This window comes from Ostrinia furnacalis, unplaced genomic scaffold, assembly GCF_004193835.3.
Source record: "Ostrinia furnacalis isolate ACB-3 unplaced genomic scaffold, ASM419383v2 OfSCF2311, whole genome shotgun sequence".
Taxonomy (NCBI): Eukaryota; Metazoa; Arthropoda; class Insecta; order Lepidoptera; family Crambidae; genus Ostrinia; species Ostrinia furnacalis.
The window spans coordinates 84,069-103,681 of record NW_021132550.1 but is presented as its reverse complement, the minus strand read 5'-3'; the positions used below and the strand labels follow the sequence as shown (position 1 = coordinate 103,681).

The 19,613-nt window shown below is 39.3% G+C and overlaps 1 protein-coding gene across 1 annotated transcript; it reads right to left on the bottom strand.

Annotated features, from left to right (window-relative positions):
• Positions 1 to 3,870: 3,870 nt before the first annotated feature.
• Positions 3,871 to 16,647, bottom strand: LOC114355051 (ATP-dependent RNA helicase DHX30-like; the record flags this gene model as incomplete). Its single annotated transcript, XM_028307708.1, has 12 exons — positions 3,871 to 4,246; positions 4,687 to 4,888; positions 5,940 to 6,104; positions 7,280 to 7,468; positions 9,272 to 9,481; positions 10,261 to 10,341; positions 11,761 to 11,924; positions 12,312 to 12,466; positions 13,514 to 13,673; positions 14,698 to 14,854; positions 15,621 to 15,738; positions 16,429 to 16,647. Coding segments are annotated over 12 exons (2,064 nt in total), but the record flags the coding sequence as incomplete, so codon positions are not given.
• Positions 16,648 to 19,613: the final 2,966 nt, after the last annotated feature.

The following is a 19,613-nucleotide window of genomic DNA, read 5'->3' as shown; positions in this document are numbered from 1 at the left end:
CTCAAGGTTTATCTCACCCTTGATGGCAGAATAATAACTAGAAATAACTAGCGTAATCGTCGTAAGCATGAATGAACAAAATCCATCCATCTCCATGACATATTTCCTTCCTCCAGTTCGACTTTGCAAAGTAGATACAGACGACAGCTCATCAAGCTTAACACTGTGGCATCTTATCTCATCGTAATAGGTGCTATTTTGCAATAAAAATGTACAGTCTGATTTGCTTACTGTACATATCGAGTAAGAGTCGTCGCACACGGGCCACCGGCCACAACCATCACAAAACGCCGGCGTTTTTCCTGTATTTTTCAAACATTTAATATGGACTCGGTTGACGCCGTGCCGTTGGCCGCTACACGCTACAAAACGCCGCTGCTCGCTTTTTGTGACCACAAAAAAAGGCCACTACACGCCACTCGCGCGTTTTCTTTCACTTACCTCAGTGAGCCTGCATCTAAATGTAGCGGCCTATGACCACAAATTGTGGTAAATGGCGAACCAGCCACAAGGTGCTGTCGCGCGCTTCAGCTACATTATATGGCCGCTTCTAGCTACATTTTGTGGCCCGTGTGCGGCGACGCTAAGAGCCAACATCTTGAAAATTTGCAGCTCTAGTCGTAAATTTTCCCCAGTCACTTATCCCTTCGCCTAGTCTGCGGGATCTCGCCAAGGGTCTGTCTCTAGATTGACGGTGGAAAATCGAACTTCTCGAAGCCTTTTAAATTAAAACGGAAGGAAGATTGAATTCTTTGTTGGATAAGACGGATGAGCGTTTTTGTTGTACCAGCCATTCTTTTATTGTTTGCTATTGAATATTTTTATCTTGTTTATTTTTGATTACTCCTTTTCTTTATTAGGTTTATCATTTATTCTGTTTCTCTATTAACTGTTGTCGCATATTTGAAATGAAATATAAATAATAATAAATAAATAAATAAAATAAAAGTTTATTTAACAACTTTAACATTTTTTACATTTCTTACATTGCATTGTTGTACATACATTTCCTTAAAGACCCGTTTAATGCTAAGGTTGTACCGACATACGCTTCAGTTCATAAAGTAACTGAGATTTCTACGCTAGGCTAAGCCTGTCATGTAGACAATCTTTTGTCACAAGTTAACAAAATTATTTATATCATATGCGACCTCAACTGTCAGTCCACAACGAAAAAGAAAAATTATGAAAATTATAATATTTATGCATGCATAATTGGACCGTGTTTGTGTGTGTGAGTGTGTGNATATTTTATTGTCGGAGATCTGGTGATGCCGCCACAAGAACAGGGTTGTTGAGGTTGCCTATTTCTACACTCGTGAATCGTAATGTCAGTGAGAGAGGGCGAGGAAGTCAGAGTCTTGTAGAAACAGAGANAGCGCCTCTAGTCCAAAACTTAGCAAAGCTTGTAATTTAAACAAACATGGCAATGTACCATTCTGCTTGCTTATTGGCCGCTAAGCCAACTCAGTAACCAATGATGGACGATTATCACTCAACCATAAAGTATCGCGTAAATTAAAAGATATTTTTAATTAAAAATATTAACCAATAATATTTTTTGTTAGATCAAATATATTTTAAAGTTAAGTTATACATAGATCGAAATGTATTTATTAGGTGATCGATATTAAAAGGCAAACTTGATATAAAAATCATCAAATTAACAAAATTAAAGATCAATAACTAAAAAAGAGGATCAAATATTATTTTTGTTTACCAAATATTAAAAGAGTATGTTAAACATAAATATTATGTTACCTTTAATGAAGATCATTCATAATTTATCCGTAGATCAACTAATATAGACCCAATAATTAATATAAAGATAAAATATAATAAAAAACATCATTTATTTTTAAAAGTGCACATACAAAAAAGATCAATTAGTTTTTAGAGGATCAAATAATATTGTCCCTTCTGATATTACATTTCATGCAATATACAGTATAAAGCTGCCAACAACTCAAACAAAATAAAAATTAACTCTAAATAAAGAAATTGGTCCTCTGAAATAAAATTAAGCAAAAATAAACGTTTGATAGCCTATTTGACAACGTTCACTGGGATGAACAATCAAACATTGTTGGTAATTTGGCAATGTTCACTGGGATGAACACTCGACTTTGACCTGGTATAGCATCGCTTATTTATTAAATGAGCATTGTAAATCAATCAAGTTATTGAGCATGAACACTATGCAATACGTTAAAACCACTGTCATTACTCAATTATAATAAAAAACATGTAAAGCTTGAATAAACACCTTGACACTAAAGCCTGGTCTTCGCTATGTGGCATTTTGGCTAAAATTAACGCTTTCAGACTGTAGCTAGCACATAAAAATATTTTTCTACCAAAATTTAAGTATATTTTCTAGTGAAAAAAAAAACTTACCAGTAATTAAGACGTATGCACTCGGCATATTATTTTTTTCAATTTAATGTTCATCGCAGTGAACAAAATCAAATGAAGGGTTAAGTGACAGTTACTTACTACGTAGTAAAACTAATTAAGTAGCAGTGGGCGGGGCCAGCTCTTACCAGGTAGCAGAATCAAACTTGCTCAAAATACTTAAGTGGCAGTGTGCGGGGCTTACAACAGTGGCTGGAAGACGTAGCGTAGGTAGGCTTCTCACTTACTCCTGCTTTCTCGAATCTCGACATTCGAGAAACGCTAGAATTGCCTCTGAACCACGATTAAGGGGGGGGGGGGGAGCACGCTTGTTCGAGTCAGTTTGACACTGGCACCGTTACGCTGTTGTCGCCTCTTTAAATATGATAAAAGGGAGGTATTCCCTTTACCACCCTTTTGTCGCCTCTTTGAACCATAACAAAAAGGGGGTATTACCTTTACTAACCTTAATTTCTTCATCTATTTCTCCCTTACTAAACAGCAGCACAGTATGAGGTGGTACACGCGATGCCTTGTACACAACTAGTGCCCGCCGCTCAGAAGAATGCTGTCCGCCGAAGAAGCACAACAACGATTGCTTGTTTCTTCGCTTGTGGACACTATAGACTGTTACTGCCTATGTGGCTAACAGGCTACTTACTTACCAAGTAACAAACAAACTTGCTTAAGTAACTAGTGGGTGGGGTCACCTTTTACTCATCACGTAAAAGAAACTAAGTATTAGCTGGTAGAACTGATGACCGTTGGGGTAGATAAACTTACCAGTGTCTAGAAGACGTAGTGTTGACAGGCTTCTTACAAGGTGGACCGACGATCTAGTGAGGGTCACAGGGAGCACCTACATGCGGGTAGCATAGGTCAAGTCATTGCTGAAATCCTTAGGAGACATTTGGTGGAAATAAACGAAGAGTAGGTTCGACGGAGTTTGAACTAGCGTTTCTCGAATCTCGAAATTCGAAAAATGCTTTCTCGAGATTCGAGAAAGGCCAGTTTGAGTCAGTTTGCTATGGCTTTTTTGCAATATGATAAAAGGTATTACCTTTACTAACCTTAATTTCTTCATCTATTTCTCCCCCACCAAACAGTACCACGGTATGAGGCGGCACTCGCGATGCCTTGTACACGACTAGCGCCCGTCGCTCAGAAGAATGCTGCCCGCCGAAGAAGCACAACAAGGACTGATTGTTGCTTCGCTTATGGACGCCATAGACTGTTACTGCCTATGTGGCTAACAGGCTACTTACTTACCAAGTAACAGAAACAAACTTGCTTAAGTAACTAGTGGGTGGGGTCACCTTTTACTCATCACGTAAGAGAAACTAAGTATTAGCTGGTAGAACTGATGACCGTTGGGGTAGATAAACTTACCAGTGTCTAGAAGACGTAGTTTTGACAGGCTTCTTACAAGGTGGACCGACGATCTGGTGAGGGTCAAAGGGAGCACCTAGATGCGGGTACCTTAGGGCAGTCATTTGGTGGAAATAAACGAAGAGTAGGTTCGACGGAGTTTGAACTAGCGTTTCTCGAATCTCGAAATTCGAAAAATGCTTTCTCGAGATTCGAGAAAGGCCAGTTTGAGTCAGTTTGCTATGGCTTTTTTGCAATATGATAAAAGGTATTACCTTTACTAACCTTAATTTCTTCATCTATTTCTCCCCCACCAAACAGTACCACGGTATGAGGCGGCACTCGCGATGCCTTGTACACAACTAGTGCCCGTCGCTCAGAAGAATGTTGCCCGCCGAAGAAGCACAACAAGGACTGATTGTTGGTCCGCTTGTGGATACCGTAGTTGACGCTTTCACTGCCTATGTGCGCGCGGTCGCCTTTGCTGTGAAATTCAATTTGAGAATTAGTAAAGTATACGATAAAACCTCATAAAGGTAGCAGGAAGGCCTTACCAAAACAGGCCTTTGCAGCAGTGGATGTCCTGTGGCTGAAATAATGATGATATGCAAATTGGAGAAGGACGTTGCAATTAATACAAAGATGCGTTCAAAAACATCACAAAATTATGATAACTTCATAATTTTGTGAATTATAAAATATTATATGAATTTACGTTTAGAGAGTTAGGTTAAATTATACATAATTAGTTAATTATTTATGGTAAGTTAAGCTCGATACAATATTATAGTTGTTATTAAATAAAAACTTATTAAATTAAACGAAATGTGTATGTGGTCACTACTACATAATAATTATTATTACAGCAAAAACCTAAAAACGCAGCAATAAGTCAGTGTCACTTTGCAAACGTCAATACTTTACCTAGTAAAAAGTTCAGTAACTGTAGCCAGTTTCCCTTTAGTCTTCACATGCCTTTTAGTGGTGAGCAGAGCGTCCGCTCCGGACAGTAGCATGGCAGTGGACAGCTCTTCGACGTCCGAGAACCGGGTCAGCTCTTCGGTGTCCGGATTCGGTTCTATGAAGCCGGACTTGAGGAGCTGTTCTAGGTGGAGATTGGACAGTGCTGGAAGGATTAATTAATTATGATGTTTTATTGGCTGTGTAAAGAGCGAGAGAGAGGTGTATTTAAGTTTGAGTGTCAAGTGAAAAGCAAATCCACCAAGAACAATGGTAAGTAAAACATATTGTCTATTTAAGATAACAGATGGCGCTGTGCTCTTTTAGCTCGCGCTAACATTTGTGTTTTTCCTGGCTTTATATACCTCCTGGAAATGTATGCCCACCCAGGTTCAACTATTAGCTTAGCTTGAATCTCAATAAATGATGCTATTGCCTGTAAAATAGCTTTCATTTTCCCATGCACACATCGCTATCGTAGGGTTGTACAAGAGGTATAAAGAAGGATGTAGGCATTATCATTGCAAATTGTAATTAATTTCCGATTTGATCACGTCAGCAAACTCCGAAAATAGCTCGCTTCATCGCACTTCGGGTGACCTTGTGCTTTCTTATGAGAGCTATATAAGGGACCACGTCTTATAGGCTTACTTAGAAGTCTCGCTGACATTTGACGTTACAAAAACACTTTCCCGTGCCTATACCCCCTTATTACAAAAAGTTAGACTCAGTTTGAACCTTGGTTTAAATTGACATTTATTCGTTCGTTCGTTCGTTTCAGCAAAATGACGTCCACTGCTGGACAAAGGCCTCCCCCAAGGTTTTCCACAATGAACGGTCCTGCGCTGCCCGCATCCAGGCTCTTCCCGCGACCTTTACCATATCGTCGGTCCACCTAGTAGGAGGCCTGCCCACGCTACGTCTTCCAGCCCGTGGTCGCCGGTCACTCGAGAACTTTCCTGCCCCAACGGCCATCGTCTATTTGGACTATATCTCTATGACATTTATTATGGAAATGTCATTTTAAACCAGAGTTCGTCCAGGGTTTAACTTTTTTGTAATAAGGCATGGGCCTTACAGTGTGCGTTGCCCAGTTAAGGAACTATGGAGTTCCTTAACTGGGCAACGCACACTGATCAAAGACTTTTGTCTTGAGACACTGTAATAATTAGTCACTAAATGTTGTCTTTTTACAAATATTGTATATTTATACTCACATTTAACATAATTGAGCCTGTCTCTCCTCAATCCATGTTTCTCGCACCAAACATCAGCTTCTTTCCAACCGAGTTCATTAACAGTATTCTCGAAGTCGTATTGTATCCAGTGCAACGCGCTGTGATCTGACGTAGCGCTGAATTTTGATTTGATTTCACGGATTTCTGTAAAGAAAGAGACAGGTAATTAGAGATGGTAAAAGAGGAGGAATGAGAGGGAGTGTTACTGTCTTTTTTGAATACTAAATCCGGGCCTTTTCAAGGCGAGAGTGAATAGGCGCTTACAGGGCAGATATGTACCATCCTAGACTGCATCTCACATAACATCAGGTGCGATTGCGGTCAAATACCTGCCTTGTCTTGGATAAATATAGGGGCAAAATAAACAAGAGAGACATTAAGATAGCTAGAAAGCGAAGAAAGACAGATTGGGAGAAATATAAACGAGCAAGATCGAGAGAAATTCTGATAGCAAGACAGATGGAGAAAGAGAGAGATCTAGGACCATTCATCTTATCAGCTGCGTTTATTTAGAAAGAGAGTAAGAGAGAGAGAGAGAGAGAAAGAGCATGAGAGAGAGAGAGAAAGAGCATGAGAGAGATAAAGAGAGAGAGAGAGAGAGAATAAAAACAGTCTACTCACCATCTCACCTTATGTCAGCCGCGTCTATTCAGAAAGAAAGAGAGAAACGAAGAAAGAAGTAAAAATGAAACAGCTCACCATATCTCCTATCGGCCGCGTCTCTAAAAACCTCCACGTTGTCGGAGCAGTGCGTGGCAATATTAGCGAACGCCAGCACGCTTCCACTCGCGGCCGCTTGCAGCAGGCCGGTAGCCAGCCGCGGGTGTAGCGTCATTGTGGATATTATACTGATAGAGGTGTGCAGAGAGAGAAAGTGAGATAGAAGAGAGGGACGAAGAATGAGAGAGAGAGGAAGAAAGAGAGACAATAAGCGGGAGAGGGGAAGAGAGAGGACAAGAGAGAGAATTGGCGAGAGGAGAGAGCTAGAGAGAGTGAGGGAGAGAGAGCTAGAGAGAGAGAGAGAGCGAGAAAGTGAGAAAGAAAGAGAGCAAGAGTGAGACGACACAGTGAGAGAATAAGAACAGTCTACTCACCATTTCACTTTATGTAAGCCGCGACTGTTTCTAAAAAAAGATAGAGAGAGAGACGAAGAGAGAAAGAGATAGTAAAAATAAGAACAGTTCACTCACCATCTCACTTTATGTCAGCCGCATCTATTCGGAAAGAGAGAGAGAAACAGTCTCCTCACCTTATATCAGCGGCGTCCGTTTAGAAAGAGAGAGAAACAGACAGAGAGAGAATAAGAACAGTCTACTCACCATCTCTCCTATCAGCCGCGTCTCTAAACACCTCCACATTGTCGGAGCAGTGCGTGGCAATATTAGCGAACGCCAGCACGCTTCCACTCGCGGCCGCTTGCAGCAGGCCGGTAGCCAGCCGCGGGTGTAGCGTCATTGTGGATATTATGCTGCCCAGTTTGGTTAGCTGTTCTGTTTTGGTTAGGGCGCCTGGAATTTGAGAATGCAGTTTAATTTAATTTGTCGGCCGTTTGGTGTAGTGGTTCAGAGCGGACTACTATGCCGAGAGGTCCCGGGTTCGATTCCCGGCCGGGCAGAAATTGAAATGATGAATTTTAATTTCTGTGACGGGTCTGGGTGTTACTATGTATAACTAGCTTTCCGCCCGCGGCTTCGCCCGCGTGGAATTTTGTCTGTCACAGAAAAACTTTATCGCGTGCGTCCCTGTTTCAAAAACCGGGATAAAAACTATCCTATGTTCTTTCCCGGGACTCAAACTATCTCTATGCCAAATTTCATCAAAATCGGTTGCGAGGTTTAAGCGGGAAAGCGTAACAGACAGACAGACAGACAGACAGACAGACAGACAGACAGACAGACAGAGTTACTTTCGCATTTATAGCCTGACCAGGAACATAAAAACCCTGGCATAGAGGCGCCTCAATTGCATTTGATAGTGCAACACTGAGTACAGTCGTACCTGTGTTAAATTAATAGGCTAACTTTATGTATCAGGATTCAGGATTACGGGCTAATTTGATATTTTCATAAATTAACGAAAAAATATTATTATAGGTAACCTGATTTAAATAAATTAAATGAAACCATCAATCGACCTAGTAGAATTTATTTTATTATTCATCAATAATCACATTCAGAACTTGAATATTCAACTGCAATGTCTGCTCATGAACGCTTTAAACTCGGTACTTCTTTCCCAATCCCATAAAATTCAACACCTAGAAAGTGACAAAAAATTTTAAAATAGGTAGTTGAAACAAACCACAGCTAATTTTCATAGTGGACTGTACTATACGATAAACATGTCAGTCAATTTGACAACCTTTGTCGGAAATATTATTCAATTAAAATATTGTCCGAACCCTCAGTATTTCTCTTCGACAAATACTTTAATACATTGTGAACCACTTTTCTTTCAAGACTATAAAAATATTTTAGCAATTTAATTCATAAAACCAATTGCGCACATTTAAAATAAAGTTTGTTTACACTTTGACAGCAATAGACTGACATGCAAGGTGACATGTCAATGGAGTTTTCAGTTACTGTTGCCATTAAAAGAAATTAGTACCATTAGTTTTCCGCAACATGGCGAGGGTTTTTATGTTCCTGGTCAGGCTATATAATATTAGTTGGGATATGTATGTATTTAAAAAAAAAGTATATAAGTAGTACATATATCCGTTAAGCTAGCACCCATAACACAAGCTTTGGGGCTAGCTGGCGCTGTGTGAAATTGTCCAAAGATTTATTATTTATTATATTATTATAGTTTAACGGTCGTTTGTAGTAGTATCATATTTCCAGCGGTCATTTTTTATTTTTTTTAGATGGAGTAGTTCGCTCCTTCTTAAATATGTATTATATCATTAAGGTGCAAGCCGCCTCCACACACCAACAGCAGACTTGTCGTCGCGACACTACTGATGTATTTCTATGACACGTTTGTCTGAATGTATTTTATAGAATACATAAAACGCGTCTCCTGCTGCTGGTACTGCTATTTTGAATGGACCCAGAATTAAAATGACTTAGAAAATAAAAGCACATCATACTAAGCACTTTTAATGCACTTATTTAAAAAAATACAAAACAAGCAGGCGAAAGGTCGTGGGTTCAATTCCTACCTTAGACAGTTCGATTTTTTCAAGTGGTTTATATAAAACACCTTATTTAAATTACTTGAAAAAACAAAGGTTAGTTTAAGACATTTAGTTAGAGATACATATATTTCCTATCTCTATTTACATATTAATATTCAATAATACGTACCCAAATCAATCAAGTCATTAACGGCAAACTTGATAGCTTTCTCTCCAGGCGGCTCGGGCAGTTGCGACAAGAAATCCGCGACCTTATCTTCTGGAGCATAAGTCTTACAATCCAATACGGTTTGTTCTAGCGGTATTCTGAGAATCTCTGGCGTGGTGTGTGGAGCGAAATCGGATTCCTTGTCTTTGGTGTACAGTCTGTAGCAGTGGCCTGGGAATAGATTTTAAATTAGATATTTATACATTTACCTATGTTTTACAAATAAATGATTTGATTTGATTTGAACACTAAGGCTGAGTTGCACCACCTAACTTTGACCGTAACTATGACGATAACCGGTGGTTTTTGTATGGAGTGTGACAGATTTTTGACGTTTGTCAAAGTTAAAGTAAGATGGTGCAACCTAGCCATAGTTAAGAACAAAAAGCTTTCCTATTTGTCAAGGGCAGAATTTAAAAGTAAATTAGATAAAAGAATAAAGACGTCACTTTGAAACAAACGCAGAAAAATACGGTTTTTTCATTTTGCGCTCTTCTTAATATTACAAAATATTATGTAGAGAATCGCTATTGTTATGTAAGGCAGTTTATTAGATATTGATGAATATTGCAATTGATTTTACACTTTAACATAAGAACTTAAAGTTCAAAGTCTGTTGGGGAGAAACGTTGTAGAATTGTAGGCTGTTTTCCTACATGAGATCTTTAGGAACGCAGAGAAGAGTATGGCTACAGATAAAAATTGTTGAACAATATGAAAAAAAAAAGGTTAATAGCAGAACATTGAGGCATCTTGCCCATTTCTTGTCCCGAAGCAGTGGTAGGGTTAATACTGGGACGTGTAAAAGTGCTTTTCAAAAGCCTATTTGCAAAAATACATGAGTTTTATCAGAGTTTTTCATGAGACTTGGCAATCAAAGAAAACTATTTTTATGAAACCAACAAATAAATAAACACACTGGGGAGGGTTAAAATAAAATACATAAATACCTGGTTGCACTCTGCCCGCGCGGCCCGTCCTTTGTTTAGCAGCTGCCTGGGAAACCCACACTGTTTCTAAGCTGGCAGTGCCTAAAAATTTACAAACAATTACATTCAATGAGAACTTCATCCTTTTTGAAGTCGGTTAAAAATCGATATCTAGCAAACATCAATACAAAGTGGATTTTTTACAGTTAAAAGGTACACGCTTGATATTTTTCCCAACATGTCGTTTGCAACAAGCTTTGAATTTAATTTCTGAGTGAAACCTGTCTTTTTCTATCTTATCTTTTAGTCTTTCACTTATCACGCAGCGTCCTATACATCTACGTGTTAGGCCCAGAACACACCGTGAAACGCAATAGGCTAGTTGCCTAAAAAAATTTTTTTAGTCCGTAATGTTTAATATCAAAAAATATTGGACACGTATATTTTTATTTGTCAATCTAACAAATAATTACATAGTTATGGTGCGTTGAAGTTGCGCACGACGTCACAACGTGCGGCATTTTTAAGCAAGCGTTGACGTCACGGGCCTCTTCTTATGAACTTTGGGGCGCTTTATCTCTTTAAATTTTCATTAGTTTGAAAAAGTGAAAAATACGTGTAGAGTATTTTTTGATAAGTTAACTGACGGACTAATTAAAACTCTTGCTTTTTGACCCAGGCAACATCCCCATTGCAACGAAACTGCAACCTCTAGTTACTTTTGAGTTTCATCTAAGTTTCTGCCATAGATTCCGTTGAGAGACCACACATGACGCGACCATATCAAACCGGTTTCAAACGGTCAGTTTCGTTGCAATTGCGTTTCACCGTGTGTTCTGGGTTTTAACGATGTTCAATTCACGCTACACAATTTTGTTGATAAAACAGTCTAATAGTTTTCGCGTGAAGGAGAAACGAAACCAACTTTTATCAGATCCCAACTAATATTATAAATGCGAAAGTAACTCTGTCTGTCTGTCTGTCTGTTACGCTTTCCCGCTTAAACCTCGCAACCGATTTTGATGAAATTTGGCATAGAGATGGTTTGAGTCCCGGGAAAGAACATAGGATAGTTTTTATCCCGGTTTTTGAAACAGGGACGCGCGCGATAAAGTTTTTCTGTGACAGACAAAATTCCACGCGGGCGAAGCCGCGGGCGGAAAGCTAGTTTATAATAATCGCGTTAAGAGTAGGCGCACACCGTTGATTTTTCGTCGGCCGATAGTTTAGTCGGGCAGTTGATCAGTATGGGCATGTATGGGAGTGCGCACACTACGCCGATTCGATTTGGCCGATTCTTCATACAATTTAAAATCGGGCACAACTATCGGCCAACTAAAAATCAACGGTGGTACTTTGTATGTAATGTTTTTGGTATACCGTAATAAATAAAATAAAAATAAAATAAACGGTGTGCGCCTACTCTAAAAGCTGTTTAAATTAATACAAATATGCCACGCGAAAGTTTAAAATTAATTAGATTTATAATATTACCATTAATAACACAATAATTCCCCATACCTGTTCCCTCTTTAATTCTGTTTTCCTTATGTGCTCCCGAGTCTATAACGTACACCACATCTGGTATAGTGATAGAGGTTTCAGCTATATTTGTAGAAAGGACTATTTTGCGGATACCGGGCGATGGTCGTGCGAACATTTTGGTTTGGTCTGCGGTTGATAGCCTGGAAACATAAAGGATTTAAATCTATACTAATATTATAAATGCAAAAGTAACTCAGTTTATCTTGCTTTCACGCCTAAACCCCTGAACCGATTTTGATGAAATTTGGCATTGCGATAGTTTGAGTCCCGGGAAAGGACATAGGATAGTTTTTATCCCGGTTTTTGAAACAGCGATAAAGTTTTTCTGTGACAGACAAAACTCCACGCGGGCGAAGCCGCGGGTGGAAAGCTAGTACTTACTTAAATATTTAGCCCCTTACTAATAAAACTTGAACAGTGTTTTACGAAAATGACATTTTAACAGTTAGCAACATCAACAACTATGTAACTTTTTATTAATTAGGGTTAGTTGGGGTTAGGCTATGCCTACATTCTACATTACTTACCTAGAATGAACAGGCAAAATCATGTGCGTAGTAGAATTCCCGTACTTTTCGTCTAATAATTTTTTGGTAGTTTTGATCTCGACCCAACCCGGGAGAAATACTAGTATAGCTCCTTCTGGCTCATTGCTGTCCACTGCTTTTATTACTTCTACTAGCTGGAATATAGAAATAGAAAAAAGTTCATTTAACCAGTAATTTATTTATTTATTATTATTCACACCTTACAAGCTAACAGAATACATTCCAAAGCGCTTATAAGAAAATTATAAATAGGTTATCATGCATGTCAATAAGTATAATAATAGTTCAATGTCAATAATATAATAATAATTAGGTCAAATTAAATAAAAACAATAGAATTGAATCAAATTACCGAATGTCAATAGAACAATAAAATTTCAAATTAATAGTAAATTAAGAAAATATAATAAGTAACATTTATACAGGGTGTCCCATAAAGACCGTGGCAAACTTAAGCAGAAAATAGACCATCCTAGATTGTAGACAAAAATTGACCTTAGTAAAAGAATCACCGTTTCGGGTTTTCTCTTTTCAAGTTTTACGTTTACCAAAGATGTCATCATCATCATCATCATCATTTCAGCCATAGGACGTCCACTGCTGAACATAGGCCTCCCCCAATGATTTCCATGAAGGCAAATTGGTAGCGGTCTGATTCAGCGCCTTCCCGCTACCTTTATGAGGTCGTCTGTCCACCTTGTGGGTGGACATCCTACGCTGCGCTTTCCGGTACGCGGCCTCCACTCCAGAACCTTGCTTGCTTGCTGTCAGTTCTGCGTACTATGTGCCCTGCCCATTGCCACTTCAGCTTGCTAATCCGTCGGGCTATGTCAGCGACTTTGGTTCGTTTACGGATCTCCTCATTTCTGATTCGATCTCGTAAAGAAACACCGAGCATAGCCCTCTCCATAGTACGCTGTGCAACTTTGAGCTTCTGTATAAGGCCTATAGTGAGAGGCCACGTATGAAAGCGAAAGGTCACTGACTCACTCATCACGAAATCTCAGAAACTACAAGTGCTGTGAGTCTCAAATTTTGCAAGAGGGTTCCTTTTAAAACATAAGTGCTCACTAAGACGGGATTTTTCAAAATTCAACCCCTAAACGGGTAAAACGGGATCCACACGTAAGAAGTCGCGGGCGGCCGCTAGTTAATTAAAAATCGAATAAGGTAATTTTTACCTCTTGACAGTTAACATAAGGTTTCCCGTCCACTTTCTTGCTGTTCTCTTCTGTGACCCGTAGATTCAATCCGAACTTCTTCTGTATGTCTTCTAGATGGGACACTTCAACTGGATACGTTCGGCCTGGCACTTCGATGACTGGACATGAATCGAAATACCTGTGAATTTGTAAATTGAGATTTATTATCACAGTAATAAGTTAAAATTGTATTTTATTATGTAACCGTGCGCTATGTTCACAGGATGTTAAAAGCATCAATTTTTATTACAATAATTGTATTTAATAAAATATTGTAGAGAGAATAGACATAAATATAGGGAAAGAAAGAAGGTAGGGGGAGATATAGAAAAGGGGAAATAAAGGGGGAGGGAGAGGGGAGGAAGTTAGGGAGAAAAAGTAAGTAAAGTAAGTAAGTAAGTAAACATTTATTTGCTGCACACAAAGTCACATACATTGTTTGACACGATTACATAATTAAATATTTAACATGCACATTCAAAATAAAAATAACAATTAGAGATGAAATAATGTGAGCAGAGTTGTGGCAGAAAAATGAAAGGCACATGATAATGGTCTGAAAAAAAAATCTAAGGCTGAGTTGCACCGTCTTAAACGTCAAAAATATATATACAAGATTGCGTGGTATATTAAACAAGGTAGTGACGTGCTAATATCTAGACTTACATATTAAGACACTAGTAGAAAATTGACTCGCATACATAAATTTGAATAACTGGATTGACCAGTCCCCGAAAGCAGCGCCTGTTCACAGACATGACGAGTGAACCAGCCATCGCTTCACTCGACCATATTAGAGGGAATGTAACGACCCGCCTCACTACGCCACCACCCCAGAGACATTTTAGTGAGAATGACAATTCCAAGTTATCTCTTTAAAAAAAAACTAATAATAAAGCTAAGTAACAGTCCAGATTGAGAAGCATGACACTATAACATTTGAGAAATTATTATTAGTTTATACATTACTTTTCATTTTAATTCTTTTTAGTGCGAGCATGAGAGGACCATAATCCTACTCCCAGGATGACTTATCATTAAGAAAATCTCGAGTTGTATAATAGGCTTTTTTAAGCATGTGATCTTTAACTATACCTTTAAATTTATTATACGGTCCGTAGCTCTTTATATTTATCAGAATAAAAATGTTCTTACAAACTTACTTGATAAAAACTTCTGTATCCAGCGTAGCGCTCATAATGACAACTTTCAAGTCAGGGTTGACATTTAGCGCCTTCTTTAGCAGTAGTAACGTTATGTCAGTGTTGACGTCACGCTCGTGCGCTTCGTCTATGATCACGTGCGTGCATCCTTGTAGACCTGAGAGGCAATATTGTTTATTTAAATAAATAAATAAATCTTTGGACGATTTCACACAGCGCCAGCTAGCCCCAAAGTAAGCAACTCAATGCTTGTGTTATGGGTGCTAGCGTAACGGATATACTACTTATATACTTTTTTTTAAATTAAATACATACATATTATACATATTTACACCCAGACCCGTCACAGAAATTAAAATTCATCATTTCAATTTCTGCCCGGCCGGGGATCGAACCCGGGACCTCTCGGCATAGTAGTCCGTTCTGAACCACTACACCAAACGGCCGACAATTATTATTATTATTAAACATTATTATTATACATATACTTATTAATACTGAATAAAATGTGACGATTTTTGTGTACATTTGAAATTAAAGGATCCTCCTTTAATTTCAAATGTGCAATGTGCAATAGGCAAATTTTTAATGCAAAAAAGAACTTTCATCACTTCTTTGTTCATGTTACTGATATGAAAACTCATTTAACTTGTATTTTTAAAATCTTAGACAGTAAATTTTCGATTTGAAACAACAGCAAGGGAAGGTTTTAGCTTAGCATTAATATAGCCTTTTTATTTGCTGAGTCAAAGTGTTGATCAATAATCATCATTATTTCTCTCATAAGACCAATGCTAGATAAAGGCCTCCCCCAAGGATTTCCACTTTTCCACGACGACTGGTCCTAACGTTGCCCGCATCCAGGCACTAAATCGTCGGTCCATCGAGCTAGAAGTGGGTAATGTTACAAAACGTGAATGTACCTGGATTCGTCTGAAGTCTCCTGAGAAGTACTCCTGATGTGCAGTAAAGTATGGACCCTCCGGGAGGCCTGGGTGGTTTGGAGTGGAGTCTTACTTGGTACCCGATAGATTCTCCAACCTGAAATTGACACAAAGTGAGGGTATAATAAGACCTGAAAAATAGATACAATATGAGGTAGAGATCTCAAGATCTAACGCTTAAGCGTTCGGCTTGATTTGGGATGGCTTTGCGCATCATTTCTTCTTCTGCCTCGCCTTATCCCGTTACGCGGGTTCGACTTTCCCAATTTATTATTTATTTATTTATTTATTTAAAATATTACCCATTCATTTAAACTACTTCCTTTAGTAGGTATCAATACTATCGATACTGATAATGTCAAGAAGACAGACATGAGAAGTCGATTCATCATCATTTCAGTCACAGGACGTTCACTGCTGAACATAGGCCTCCCCCAATGATTTCCAGACTGGTCGGTTGGTAGCGGCCTGCCTCCAGCGCCTTCCTGCTTATAAGGCTATCTGTCCATCTTATATGCTGCGCTTTCCTGTATAAAGCCTCCATTCCAGATCTTTGCAGAGCGCATTATTAACATCATTGATTAATAACAACATTATAGATCGTTTCATCCACGAAGACGCGCCCCACCAATTTATGGTCTCAGTCGCGCGGGGTGCGGGGAGTTTGATCCGAGCAATCCGAGCGTCATTATTGTAGTGTGCGTGTGCACTCATGGATGATTTAGCGTGTACCGATAACACTCAAACATTAGCGGAAGAATGGTGGATGTAATGATCTATAACTTACTTCTTCCCCCAATTCACTGGCAACCCTCTGCGCCAGTCCTATAGCGGCCACTCTCCTTGGCTCCGAGACTATCGCCGCCATATTAGCGCCGCAACTTTTCAAGATGGCCGCCGGCGCACGCGTCGATTTCCCGCAACCGGCCGCTCCCACTATCACTAGCACGCGGGAGTTTTGTAGCGTTGATGTTATTTCGTGACTGGAATAAAGAGTTTTTGTTATTTAAAGTTTTATTGACATCTGATGGTGATACCGTTAGGCTGGTTTTAGTGTCACGCGGACTGTCAGTGCGGATCGCTCCGCACAGCCGATGCGGTTCCTACGGACCGCATTACTCTAAAACGCTCCCTAGAAGTTCATACAGATTGGCTGTGCGGAGCGGGTCCGCACCGGACGGTCCGCTTGACACTAAAACCAGCCTCAGTATCGATAGTGAGTGACGCCCTAAGTGACAAAAAAACTGTCAATACAACGTAACAAAGACGTGTTGCGAACTTTTCGGTTACTTTGGGTGTCACGAATTATTTGACGCTGACTGTATGTGTGATGTTTCAAAATAATTTCAGCCACATGACGTCCACTGCTGAAGATAGGCCTTCCCCAATGATTTCCAGATTGGACAGCTAGTAGCTGACAGTGGTAGCTACCTAGTAGATCCAACGCCATCTTGCAACTTTTAACATTAACTTTCGTTTAACTTTCTTTAGTTTCAACTGGAGCAAAAGAGAACATAATAACTGTTTAACGTATTTTAGACACCAATAAATTCATTATTATTTTGATATAATCAAGCACAGCCTTTGATGGTTTACTTTCAATGCCCTGATATAATTTCCAGTACATCAGACTTTAAAATGCAAAACTGAACCTATTCCAACAAACTTATGATGCTATTTCTGATGTACCGCTGTCACTGTCAGTTCCTCACAGTCTGCGAAACAAGCCAGAGATTTCAAAGCGCTAAAATAACTCTTATTCCGTTCACAATAAAATCCAATATTGCTCTCATTTCTCTTCATTCTCAAACCCCAGTGACACACTTACCCCAATAGCTACGTCACGTCATACCGTTGGCAAACGAAATCGAGAGTGCGAAAGTGCGTGACGTATGCACGTCAGTGAAACGTCACGATGACGTCACTGTGACGTGCGCACAGCTGGCGCGAAAGCGAGAGTCACTTTCGATTTCGTTTGCTTTCAGTTTCGCTCTCGTTGCTGTGACGTATACGTTACGTAGTCGCTTTAGAGGGGGGAATGGTTTATTTTTGTTATGGAGGGGTTTCAGGTGTCGTAGAAAGTACCTAATAGTACGTTCAATATTCAATTTGTTATGGGAAATGTTTAGGTGTTTTTGATTTAAAGACAGTAAAAAATTGTTGTAAGGGTGACATTGGCAAGAAGGATTGGCAGTAGGCCATATCTTTTGCAGAACCAATGAAGGGGTCAAAGAGGGAGGAAACTATTTCTCAAGTGGAGAATACGTCAGTAAACGTGATGCCCAGCTCGATGGACCGATGATCTCAACATAGGTGACAGAGGCTGGGAGAAAAAAGCTAGAGATAGTGCATTTTTTGGCTCTATTTTGGAGGCTTACGTCTAGCAGTCAAAAACATTTTTTTATTTTTTGTTTGCTTTATTTTTGATTAACTGAGAAGGGTATACTCGGGTGAGCGTAAAAACGAATGCCTTTCAGATGATGATGAAGGTTTTGACACTGGATAAAAAATAGGGCTATTCACACCTCTCGTTCCCACCGCTACAACTCCTGTGTAGCCAAGATACCGTGGATAATAGTTTATTGACCTATTAACCTTAATCCAATGCTGCCATCTCTCCAATCAGAAACCAACTATCTACAGTGTGTTGTCCATCACTCCAAGAAGGCTACGTGAGCACAATCTGTCAAACGCCTGACGTCACAGCCATACGTCATCCGAAACCGACAGTGTATGCGATTCACTCTCGCCCAAAATTTTCGCCAGCGCGGTTTCACCTCTCCAAATGGGGTCAACTCGCTTCGCTACAAAGATATCGAGGTCATATTCCGCTCTCTAAAACGTATTTTGGCTGCACTTTCGACTATCGAAAGTTGTGACGGCGAACGACGTTGCGTTTCGTCGTTGAAAGGGACAGTGGGGCGATGCGTTGAGTTTTGTTTCGATGCATTTGTTAGAGAGATCGAAAGTGAATTTGCTTTTGATGACGTTTATTTTGTTTTAGATGCGATTTATAGAGGAATTTTTTAATATTGCTGATAGGATTTAGAACTCTCTAGTCTTGTCTATGGATTTTAATGTCATAATTATGTACCTTTTGTTTATTTGTCATCATTTCAGAGCCATAGCTTTAGTAGAAACTCGATAGATTGTTTGGACGTCTTACTCTATTCTTCTATTTTTTGTAGCATAGCACAATTTAAAAACCTTTTAAGCGTTAATGACAGCATTAGTCAAAAGTCAAATTTCGTTATTGTTTTACTGATAGTTAAACTTTCCCTCGTGGGATTAGCCTAGCCTTCATAATTGGGTTTTATTAATAATCAAGCTGTACGAGTAGGTATACCTGGCTACATAGGAGTTGCAGCGGTGGAAGCGGGAGATGGAAATAGTCTTTTAAAGAATACTAATGGCATTGAGACAATGATATGAGTTCTGCCCTACTTACGGATACTTAAGTTTAAGTACTAGTATTATATTATCTGTGGTTTAAGTAAGAAATTATTTATGCTTTTAAAAATGTTTTTAAAACAAACTTTTTAGCTAGTCCTTTTCTTTGACAGCATTTAAGTGAAAATGAAATATTATGTCACTCATAATTCCATTGTCTTTGATTGGCAAAATGACCTAAACTTTTTAAAATCAATCGCTACGTAACCAAACGTTATTGAGCTCCAAAAATTACAGATCAACCTCAAATCCCCATTCACCGACATCATATCTACAACTCGACCTCGTTGTCCAATTGCCCCAGATTCGCGAACCTCGTACCGTCCCACATTGCCTGTACCGCGGCCCCGATCGGGGCAATGTGACCTTGAGCCCCAGTTTCGACGGGGTGACCCCGTAACGCGAGCGGTTTGACCCTGAACTTTTTGGGGTCATCGAGGATGTGGGATGTTTGTTAGGTTTGGTAGGTCATGGACGTAGTGTAAGGTAGTTGTTGCCATCAATCAATAATACTAAGAGAAC